At 43.2% G+C, this 12141-nt stretch overlaps 1 protein-coding gene across 4 annotated transcripts in view; it reads left to right on the top strand.

Moving 5' to 3' along the window:
• Positions 1 to 10981, top strand: part of LOC109577367 (protein C19orf12 homolog) — a 34044-nt gene extending 23063 nt beyond the window's left edge. For 3 of the 4 annotated variants that reach the window (XM_070778277.1, XM_070778274.1, XM_070778275.1), the window contains one exon: positions 9818 to 10981. In XM_070778277.1, coding sequence (XP_070634378.1) covers positions 9818 to 10378 — 561 coding nt within the window. In that variant the 3' untranslated portion in view covers positions 10379 to 10981. The remainder of the gene's footprint in view (positions 1 to 9817) is intronic. The other variant, XM_070778276.1, reaches the window with a different exon arrangement.
• Positions 10982 to 12141: the final 1160 nt, after the last annotated feature.

Here is a 12141-nt window from a genome sequence, read left to right as displayed (position 1 = left end):
GGCTTTCTTCCTGCAAACTTATCATATGCAAAAGCTTAGGTAATTTGCATCATCTTCTGGCCCGGAGGCTTGTTAACACTTTAAGACCCTTTCTTCAGAAAACTTATTTTTCTCTAAAGGTGATAAGTCAAGCGCCACCCTCCAAAAGCATTAGATAAAGTTGCATTCCTACAGGGCAAAGGTGTGGTGGGCTATAACAAGAAAAAGAATTAACTCAAGGGTCCCAGGTTACAAACATTAAAGCTACTATTTGCACCAATTATATTAATCAATACACTGCCAGGGACACAGCAGGTAAGGGATATGGAGACTTAGCAGCAAACATTGGCCCAACAAGTGAAAATCCCTTCACCAATACAATTTCTAATCAATCTTTTAACTACTCAAAGGAATCTGTATTTAGACAGTTTAGAACATCTCATGCCTCTCACAGTTTGGAGGCTCTGAGCAATCACATGTGGCCGGAAAAACCTATTCAGACAGGCTAGAGGACTTCCAAGGGAGTTTGTAGGTTGAAACACTGTCACACCCAGGAATTATTAACTGGAGCTGTAAGCTAACTCTTTTTTCAGAGAGAGGTAGTGGGGGACAGCCCCCCGTAAAGTCAGAGGGGTAGGTGAAAGCATAAAGCAGAAAGTAGGCAGACTCTGGTTTGGGGGGTAGATTGCTCAAGAATTTCCAGGGAGACTCCTGAGGCTTGATCCCGCCTTTGCGTATGCCAAGCCTCCTTCCTCATGACCTTTGCCAGGGGCGGAGCTCGCTCCCCGCACTCACCCCCTTGGCTCCCTTTTTCCCTTGAAGGCTTTTCTCCTGACTCACTCTCACTCTCTCCACAGCTACCTCCGTGATTCATGAGAACTCAGTATCCACGGAGAATGTACTTCTATACCATCTCCTTTCAGTTTCTTCCTCAGTACGCACCTAGACATTTATCACTGTGCTTCATCTCCCTCATATCTTTACATCTCTCTCTCCAGTTTAGATTCCCTAGGCAGTCATTATAACTACTGTTTTTTTTCACACATTCTATCGAGGTTTGTGTTGAAATCCAGCTAAAATCCTAGCCTTTCCCTGCATCTGTTCAGTTGATTGTGGATGAAGAAAAGGCCATAGTTGTGTTGAGAAGTTTCACATAGCATTCATGACCACTAACTTCATTTTTATATTTTTGCAGCTTTATTGAGAAGTGATTTTCACTTAACAGCTTGTCAATTTAAAGCATATAATATTATGATTTATATACCTATACATGGCAAAGTGTTTACCACAAGGTTAGCACATTCTTCATCTCATAATCAACATTTTGTATTGTGATGGTGGTGAGAAATTAAAATTCTACTCTCATAGCAACTTTTAAGTATCCAATACAATAATATTAACTATGATCAACACCAGCACTCCTCAACCTTTTTGACACCAGGGACTAGTTTCGTGGAAGAGAATTTTTCCAGGGACCTCGGCCAGGGAGCTGGGAAAGGTGGGGATGGTTTTCATTTCTCCTGCCATTCACTTTCTCTGGGCAACCCATCTCCTAACAGGCCACGGTTTGGTTCCTGTTCATTGCCTGGGGTTGGGGACCACTGGTCAACACACTGAACATTAGATTCCCAGACCTTATCATTTCATAACTGAGACTTTGTACCTTTAGAACATCCACCTCCGCATTTCCTGAAACCCTCTGTCCCTCCATCAAGGACCTTTTCCTCTGTATTTCATTCTAGGAGCTCTATGCTTAAACGTCTTACATTTTAATCTTTACTCCATTCGACATTGTGAGGGGGAGTGGGACTGAGATCTGTTTCAGTTTTTCATCATGCAGACATCCCGTTTTCCCAACACTATTTATTAAAAGGTCTATCTTCTCCCCATTGAGCATTCCTGGCTCCCTTGTGAAATAGGCGTTGACCACATATGCACGGGCTTACATTTGGCCTCTTGTTTCTGTTCCACTGGTCTATATGTCTGTTTTTATCCAAGTACCAAACTACTATCAACAGTATAGCCGCGCCTATAGTTTGAGGTATCAATACTCAAGAAATGTTTCCTTTTCTACTCAGTTATTCATTCATTTATTAACTTATCCATGCATTTGGTACCCAGTTAGTAAGTACATCCTGTGTCCGTCAACACGCCTGGGAAGTGCTGAACGTATAGGGTAATTCAGACACAGTCATGACCCTCAAGATTTCCACTGTTGACTAAAGGTAAAGAACAAGTAAGCAGATGACCTTATCGCTGGAGAACATGCTCTAGAAGGCTTGCAGAGGGTCTGGAAAGGGACAGGAGATGAGCATATAACCCGGGAGAGGGTGGAAGAGAGTCAGAGAGGACTTCCTAGAGGAGATGCTGCTTACATTGCATATTCTAATAAATCCAAGGTGTTGAGGGTGGAGTTGGAGGGAAAGGGGTGCTCAGTGCCCAGGTGGCAGAGAGCCAGGCAAGTTCAAGGATGCACAGGGAAGTCCACAGAATGATGCATGGAAGCGGCTAGATACATTGATCTGCAGCTCAGGGTGGGGGCTGTGGGTAGAGATCTCAGAGGTATTGGCACACAGATAATATTCCTGGTAAATGACATTTCTGGGCTCAGCATCCTGGATATTCTGACCAAGGTTGCCTGCTTCCCCTGAGAATGCAGACATAGGCACCAACATGGCACAGGCCCCTGGAGCCAGAAGGGCAAGACTGAAAGGCTTGAGAAGACATGATTTCATTTTAGCCGTTTTAAGCATCCATACTTCCTCTTCTCTTTCCAGAAGTGGTGTGGAGATTTAAGAAATTAAATGAGTGCAAGTAAAGTTTGAAAACAGGCTGCCTTGTTCAGTCTTCCTTACTCTTTCCAGGCCCATCCTCCATCCCTGTCCTGCCGTAGGACTTTCTCTTTCCAGATCACCCTCAACCCAAACTGAGCTTTTCTGCCTAGCCACTGGTGAGGTTTCAGAATCCCCAGATCCTACCGGACAGCGGACTTGGGATAGCCCTTTACTGCTATGCCTCAGTCAAAGCTCACAATCGTGTTTTCTAAACACAGGGAGAGTAAGACCTGGAGAGCTGTCTGAAGGGAGAAAAGGCAGGTCAAGGTTTCCACTCGATTCCATCCGGCATTCTTCCCCCTTCACACTCATGTGTTTCAGAATGTATGTCTTCCCCCCAAAAATACACTCAAACAACTATTAGGTTATCCAACATGATTCACTCTCCAGTGAGAGCTTCAGAGAGGAGAACATGACATCTGATTAAGGTTTTCAAAATATTGAAATGAGTTATCGGCTCCCATTCATTACATGGACACTTCTGTAAACCCTGTTCTCCAGGATGGAAAGACCTGGAAAAGACCACCAAGTGTTCAAAGTCTTCAAGACACTCAGGGTCCAGGGCTACATAGAAGTCAGGATTGGGAGTGGTTAAGGATGTGGTTAAGCACACAACAATTTCCAACACAAAAGGGTCATCTCACTTTAGGAACAAGGAGGTCAGTGGATTGGCTGAGAGGAGACATGCTTGATTAGATGACATTTCTGCTTACGGAATCCACTGTAGAGAAAGTGACAGTAAATTCTCCAGCACTTGCAAGAACAAAGGGTCCAGGAAAGCCTGACACACACAGCAGGCAGATAGGGGAATTCCAACTTAGCTGCTTCTATAAACAGGAGGCCAGCTCCTTTGCTCTCTCTCCCATATCTACTCTCTTGATCACAGAGATGGCTGCCTCCCCTGGTATAAGTTGGGATTTGATACTGTGGAGGGGAAAGAGAGAGGACCTCCGAGACATGACGGAGCTCTCAGGGTGCCTGAGGGACAGTGCTGCAGAGACTTTTCCCCTAACCATCATTATATAAGAATTCCCAGGTGCATTTTGATTGAGTTTGCTTGGCATTTCTGAAGCAATATTTCTGATCCCAAAGCAGTTTTACAACCTCTTTCATGGGCATTTATGAAAGAGATGGGAAAGAGACGTCTGCTGCAGGGAGTCCCAGAGGGGACAGTGACGAGCCCTAGACCACCCCATCAGCTAGGGCCGAGCTGGGAGGCTGTGAATATCCAAGGCATTTATTTTAAAATCTGCCAAGATCTCCACAGCATGATCTTTGACCTTGGCTGATTTTCCGGATTTGTTAGAGGGGCAAAGGAAAAGAGATCTTTTTGCCTCTGAAAAAGTTTCTTGTGACATTGATGGGAAAATGTCAGATGGACACTGTAGTTAAAAATAAAGAAGAGTCAGATCCCAGGAAGAACCTGTGGTCAGCAAGCGACATTGGGGCGTTTAGAACTCCCTTCTCCTGGACTTGGGCTGGGAGGTAATTTCACATAAGAAGGGAGGAGGGGAAAGAGAGATCAAAGTCCAGATCTGTTATTCTCATTCCTTGAAGAGGCACCATTTCTTGGAATCCAGATCCTGTGTAAGCTGGAGATGCCCAGCTCCAGCAGCAGTTTCTCTACTACGCTGTGGAATTGCCTCACAGTGTTATCTTTTGTCACTCATGGTTTGGGAGAGCAGTTCTTCTCTACCTTTGCACCAGGGTGCAGTCTTCCTCCAGGCTCTGAGTCCTGCACTCATGGACTCTTTGTTCCCCACCACCCAGTGGAGACTTACAGATTTTTCCGGGCAGGGCCCACCACCCAGGGATGCTCCTGCCCACACAGAGACCTCCCAAACGCTTCTTGCTTTAATCATCCTAAGGCTCCATGCATCCTCCACTTTCCTTTCTCTCTTTTCCTTCTTTCAACTTGTACCTGTGCTGTAATAAAAAAACATACACGTGTACACATGCCTCATTTTTCTTTCCACTGAGACACAACAGGAGAAGACAAGGAATGCAGAAATAAAGGTTCACATCTGAACACTTGCTTACCAGCTACTACTAATAGGATGTGTGCTTATCAACAAAAATACTAATACCTACCTCATTAGAATGCTAAATTTTAATGAGTTACCATTTAATAATATCTTGTGCAGCTTCTGAAATATAGTAAGTACCTGGTAAATGTTATTTCTCACTTTTTATTCACTTCCTTATTCATTCGTTTAATAATTCATTCATGCATTTATCCTTATTAACTATGCTTATTAACTATAACTATTATCCTTATTTCACATCAGAAAAGAGATTTTTTGAGGGTTCTACACAAGGTAAAGACAGATAGGAATATAAATTTGTACTGCTTTTCATATATTAATTCTAATCTTAGTCATCTGAAAATTGATTGCTACTTCTATTTTATACAGTAAAAAAGGAAGATAATTGAGATTAAATAATAGGCCCAAGTTATCAGGATTTCAGCTGATAACAGCTGGAAAGGACCACCAAATGTTCAAAGTCTTCAAGCCACTGAGGGTCCAGAGCTACATAGAAGTCAGGATTGGGAGTGGTGGATGGTTAAGCACAGAACAATTTCCAACACAAAAGGGTCATCTCACTTTAGGAACAAGGAGGGCAATGGATTGGCTGAGAGGAGACATGCTTGATTAGATGACATTTCTGCTTACAGAATCCACTGTAGAGAAAGTGACAGTAAATTCTCCAGCACTTGCAAGAAGAAAAGGTCCAGGAAAGCCTGACACACACACAGCAGACAGGCAGAGGATTTTAGCTGCTTCTATAAACGGGAGGCCAGCTCCTTTGCTCTCTCTCCCATTTCTACTCTCTTGAGTGCATGGCTGCGGCCCCTGATGTAAGTTGGGATTTGATACTGTGGAGGGGAAAGAGAGAGGACCTCCGAGACATGACGGAGCTCTTGGGGTGCATGAGGGACAGTGCTGGGGAGATGGGGCGGCCGGGAAGACATCTGGAAGTGGAGGAGACAGGCATGGATACCTACACAATGTGGAGTAAGCTTCTGTGAAGAGAACGTGGTTGTTGGGCCCCTGAGTTCTCTGGTATTGAGACCTTGCGTGGCCTCTGATAGGGTACCTGGTATGAAGTGGGAGTGGCCTTTGTGCTCAGCAGGGCTGGCAAAACTTCAAACTATGGAAATACTGTTTTGATTCCCTTTTCCCTTATTCTGTTTAGGGATCCAAGGCTCTTAAATCTCCTTTTAGTCCCCAGAGAGAGGTTCACATAACTCTGTAATCCTATATTCTTTATGACCTGAGCTGTTACCTGACATAAGAATGTAAACACTTGGAAGGAACTTGGCATGAGGGTAATGCTTAGCACAGAAGAGTGAGACTTCAGGAAAGAAATGTCTGTTGCATCTAGATTAGGAAGATATTTTTGAATGAAGCCTGGAAGAGGTCCTCTGAAGTATTCCAGTGACAAGATAGGGATTAAAGTTCCCACATTCGAAATTTTGAAGTAAGATATGCCTCCTACTTTCTGTAAGTGGAACCCTGATTTAATTAAAGGAAGAGATCATTTTCTGCAACAGGTAAATTTAAAAACACAGGAAATACAGAGGAGCAAGTGATATTGAACATGAGCATGCTAAGTCACTTCAGTCGTATCTGACTCCTTGTGACCCCATGGACTGTAGCCCACTAGGCTCCCCTGTCCATGGGATTTGCCAGGAAAGAATACTGGAGTGTGTTTCCATGCCCTCTTTCAGGGGATCTTCCTGACCTAGGGACCAAAGCCATGCCTCTTAAGTCTCCTGCATTGGCAGAAGGATTCTTTTATTTTTTAATTTATTTTTTTACTGAAGGATAATTGCTTTACAGACTTTTGTTGTTTTCTGTCAAACCTCAACATGAATCAGCCATAGGTATACATATAGCCCCTCCCTTTTGAAACTCCCTCCCATCTCCCTCCCCATCCCACCGCTCTAGGTTGATACAGAGCCCCTGTTTGAGTTTCCTGAGCCATACAGCAAATTCCCATTGACTATCCATTTTACATATGGTAATGTAAGTTTCCATGTTACTCTTTCCATACATCTCACCCTCTCCTCCTCACTCCCCATGTCCATAAGTCTATTCTCTATGTCTGTTTCTCCATTGCTGCCCTGTAAATAAATTCTTCAGAACCATTTTTCTAGATTCTGTATATGTGTGTTAGAATACGATATTTATCTTTCTCTTTCTGACTCACTGCGCTCTGTATAATAGGTTCTAGGTTCATCCACCTCATCAGAACTGACTCAAATGCATTCCTTTTTATGGCTGAGTAATATTCCATTGTGTATATGTACCACAACTTCTTTATCCATTCATCTGTCGATAGGCATCTAGATTGCTTCCATGTTCTAGCTATTGCAAATACTGCAACAATGGACAGTGAGATACATGTGTCTTTTTCAATCTTATTTTCCTCAAGGTATATGCCTAGGAGTGGGATTGCTGGGTCATATGGTGGTTTTATTCCTAGTTTTTTAAGGAATCTCCATACCATCTTCAACAGTGGCTGTATCAATTTACATTCCCACCAACAGTGCAAGGGCATTCCCTTTTCTCCACACCCTCTCCAGCATTTATTGTTTGTAAACTTTTTGATGATGGCCATTCTGACTGCTGTGAGGTGATATCTCATTGTGGTTTTGATTTGCATTTCTCTAATAATGAGTGATGTTGAGCATCTTTCCATGGTTATTAGCCATCTGTATGTCTTCTTTGGAGAAATGTCTGTCTAGGTCTTTTTCCCACTTTTTGATTGGGTTGTTTGTTTTCCTGGTATTGAGTTGTATGAGCTGCTTGTATATTTTGGAAGTCAATCCTTTGTCAGTTGTTTCATTTGCTATTATTTTCTCCCATTCCAAGGGTTGTCTTTTCATCTTGCTTATAGTTTCCTTTGCGGTCCAAAAGCTTTTACGTTTAATCAGGTCGCACATCTTTACTTTTGTTTTTATTTCCATTACTCTAGGAGGTGGGTCATAGACGATCTTGCTTTGATTTATGTCATCGAGTGTTCTGCCTATGTTCTCCTCTAAGAGTTTTATAGTTTCTAGTATTACAGCAGAAAGATTCTTTACCATAGTACCACCTGGGAAGCCCAAATATTGAACATTTTTGTTGCTGTTCAGTTGCCAAGTCATGTCTGACTCTATGCAACCTCATGGACTGCAGCACACCAGGCCTCTCTGTCCCTCACCATCTCCTGGAGTTTGCCCAAGTTCATGTCCATTGCATCAGTGATGCCATCCAGCCATCTCATCCTCTGATGCCCTCTTCTCCTTCTGCCCTCAATCTTTCCCAGCATCAGGGACTTTTCCAATGAGTCCGCTATTCACATCAGATGACTGAAATACTGGAGTTTAAACTTCAGGATTAGTCCTTCCAACAAGTATTCAGGGCTGACTTTCCTTTAAGACTGACTGGTTTGATCTCCTTGCTCTCCAAGGTCCTCTCAGGAGTCTTCTCCAGCACCAGAGTTCTAAGGCATCAATTCTTTGGTGCTCTGCCTCCTTTACAGTCCAGCTCCCACAACCGAATGTAACCACTGGGAAGACCATAGACTTGAATCTTGACTATATGGACCTTTGTCAGCCAGTAATGTCTCTGCCTTTCAACACACTAGGTTGTCGTAGCTTTCCTGCCAAGAAGCAGAGGTCTTCTGATTTCATTGCTGCGTCACCATCCACAGTGATTTTAGAGCCCAAGAAGAGGAAATCTGTCACTACTTCCACCTTTTTCCCTTCTATTTGCCATGAAGTAATGCGGACGGATGCCATGGTCTTAGTTTTTTTAATATGAGTTTTAAGCCAGCTCTTTCACTCTCCTCCTTCACCCTCATCAAGAGGCTCTTTAGTTCCTCTTTGCTTTCTGCCATTATAGTGGTATCATCTGCATACCTGAGGTTGTTGATGTTTCTCCTTCTTAAATTGATTCCACCTATATTGAACATAGTGTCTTTATAAAACATGAGCTATTACTATAAACCACTGGGAAATTAAAAAAGAAACTAACAGGACAGAGGATGCATCTTCTAACCAGGATTTCCTTGTAACATATTCAAGGAGGAAGCCCTGTGAGCATTTCATTAGGTTCTCAAGTCTGAGAAACTCTTTTTGGAAATCTGGTGTACATCTTTGGATACTTTGTGATTGTATTTAATTTTTTAAAATATTTTATTGGAATATAATGTCTTCCCAGGTGGCTTCCCAGGTGTCTCAGTGGTAAAGAAACTGCCTGCCATAGCAGGAGACACAAGAAATCCAGGATCCATCCCTGGGTTGGGAAGATCCCCTGGAGAAGGAAATGAAAACACAGTCCAATATTCTTGTCTGGAAAATCACATGGACAGAAGAGCCTGGCAGACTACAGTCCATAGGGCTGCAAAGAGTCAGACACGACTAAGCACATGTGTACGTGCCCGTATACACACACACACACACACACACACACACACACACACAGTGTCTTTACAACGTCGTGTTACTTTCTGCTGTACAGCAAAGTCAATCAGGTATATGTGCATATATAGCACCTGTTTTTTTTGGATTTTCTTCCCATTTAGTTCAACACAAAGCACTGAGTAGAAGTTCCCTGTGCTATACAGTAAGTTCTCATTAGGTATCTATTTTTATGTCAATTCCAATTTGCAGTGAATTTTGACCTCTGACAAACTTTGTATGGATAGGAAATAGGCAAGTGAGGTGGGAAATCATTGAAATATTTTGGAATGGATAACAGGTATGATCACAAAGGAATAGGACAGTTTTTCTTGCCTTATAACCTGGAAAATTCCAAAGAAGGAAGGGATACAGCTTGTTGGAATGGATGAGGAGGATCAGGCAGGCATTGAAGGGTGGGAATAATAAGAAGGGGGAATAAAGGATGCAAATGGTAGCAGGTACTGTAGGTAATTGTCTCCTGTCCTTCGTTGTCCCGGTGAACGTCCAGTCTGAGCAAGGGAAATTAAAGAGCTTCACTGCCCTCTCACAGAACAGAGTGAAGAACATCAGTGACCACTCTCGATCTGAAGCCCAGGTTCCTGTGAAAAATAAAGTCCTTCCAAGGAGTTTGAAGACCGTAAAACCCCAGAGGACCCCCAGAGGATCCCGAGAGGATGGGGCCTACACGCCTAACATTGATGATGCAGTGAAGGACATCATGAGGCTGCTGTGCTCTGTCTCTGAGAAGAGGAAGATAAAGGTGGCCTTCAAGTACTCCTTGTTGGGTGGCCTAGTTACTGGGACTGTGGCCGCTGTGGGTGGTTTGGTGGGCGGTCCACCAGGAATAGCCATCGGAGGAGCCGTCGGGGGTCTGTTAGGTTCATGGATGATGAGTGGAAAGTTTAAGCCAGTTCCTCAGATCATAATGGAGCTACCAGCTGACAAACAGAAGAGGCTCTTTATCAATACCATTGCCATCCTTAGGAACCTGTCCTGGACAAGTGTTGAGCAGCTGACCATGCTAGTCATGGGCAGTAAGACCCTGCAGAAGCAGCTGGTGGATATGCTGAATAACTATTTCATCAAGGAGCTGGGATTAGAAATGAAGTAGGACAAGTAGGCCTCTGCCCTGGGAAGCAGAGTCCATTTGGATGATTCCAAATTTGTTATGGTTGATGTATAACTGATTTGCAATGTCACAGTTTTTTGTGGGGTACAGCAAAGATAATTTACTTTTTCTGCATTGATGGATGACCATCCTGGGAGTGCAGTGATACCCAGAGTAAAAGACCGTTTATCCTTTTTATTCTTACTCACTAATCACATCCTTTGAAAAATTCTCAAAATTAATCAGAAAGATAAATAGAACTCAAAGAGTGGACAGAGTAGGGAGGAAACCTGCAGAATATTTCTAGCTCAGGGATTCTCTGATTCTAACGTAATTGACTAAATGACAGAATTCATATAAGTATAATATACTATAAACTAATAAATGAAAATTTAAGGCAAATTAGAGATAACATTCAAGGAAGCTTACAATTTAATCCTTTCTTGGTTCCCTCTGATTTATCTCAAAATGTCTATTTCTTTTCCATCCAACAATATAGTAAGTTTTAGGTGGGGGTCTCATGTTTTACTCATATTTGTATTTGCATCTATGTTTAGCCCAGTGTTCCATCTGTCAAATCAGTAAATAAACATTGTGCCAAACTCACTTTCTACTCACAGAGAAGAGTGAAATAGTTTATTATGAAATGAGTTATTACTTACTCTGACATGATTGCAGGTTTATTCATAAAAATTTAGAAATTCAATTCAAAAGTCCTCTTGACTCTTTAAAAGCTATTTGGTATGAATGAAACTTGGTACCAAGCCCCCTGTTATTCTCACACCCACTTAAATGGTTCTTATTTCTGGAGATTATGGTGATCATGGCAAGATATTCATCTTGGGGATCTAGAAATTTTATGCCTCTGGTGGGAGCTCTTGGGGAATAGATATGCTGGAGGTGGGAACACTTTCAGAAAGGTGGGGTATTGGGGAGCAGTCTCTTTCCTGCCTGCCTTAGGCCCTAGCAGGTCTTCTCTGGGTTGAGTGAGGGGGGCGGAGATTGGTTTCTGGGTTGACCCAACACTCTGCCCACAGTCTGGCTAGTGGAGTGTTCCCCTCTCTGCTTCCTCCATCTCATCCCCTTCTTTTCCTCCTCTGTCACCACTTCAAGTCTCCCTCCTGATCACATGTATGCTTTTCTCTTGACCTGATATATGTTCACCCTCTCCCCTACTAGTCTCTTCCCTTCTTTATAACTGTCTCAAGAACCACTTCCTGCAGAAGTGTTTCTGAACTTAACCCCACTCAGCACAAAGCACACTCATAGGTGTTATTCATCACGACTATGAATCAAATGTCCTGGGGTGGGCACCATTTAAGTGGGCAAGTGGACATTTGGTTGGACTGATTCCCTGAGACGAGAGACCAGGGCTTATGCTTCTGGATGGGGTCTCTTGCAGGGAAAAATCCATGACCCTCTTGTCATTTGGGGATACTCTGATAGCAGGCCACGGGGTCTTCCATGGTCTCTTCTAACAGCCGCGATCGAGTCGTACATCCTTTTAGCACATGGAATCTCTGGATCGGGGGGAGGCGGGAGGGTTGGTTATAGCATCCCCTGAGGATGGTGAAATTCTTCCTCAAATCATGTGTTCTCTCCTTACTGGCTTAGAGAGAGGCTGAGGACCATCTCCACCAACACTAAACCTGCATGTGTACAGATATAGACACTTCCCTAGAAGCACATGAACCTTTCCTGATGGGAGGAAGGGCTCTCCCCCATCAACCATCGGCTGCTTAAGGACAAACCTTACAGATTCTCAT

The sequence above is a fragment of the Bos indicus genome, chromosome 23 (assembly GCF_029378745.1).
Source record: "Bos indicus isolate NIAB-ARS_2022 breed Sahiwal x Tharparkar chromosome 23, NIAB-ARS_B.indTharparkar_mat_pri_1.0, whole genome shotgun sequence".
Lineage (NCBI taxonomy): Eukaryota > Metazoa > Chordata > Mammalia > Artiodactyla > Bovidae > Bos > Bos indicus.
This window is presented reverse-complemented; position numbering and strand designations above follow the sequence as displayed.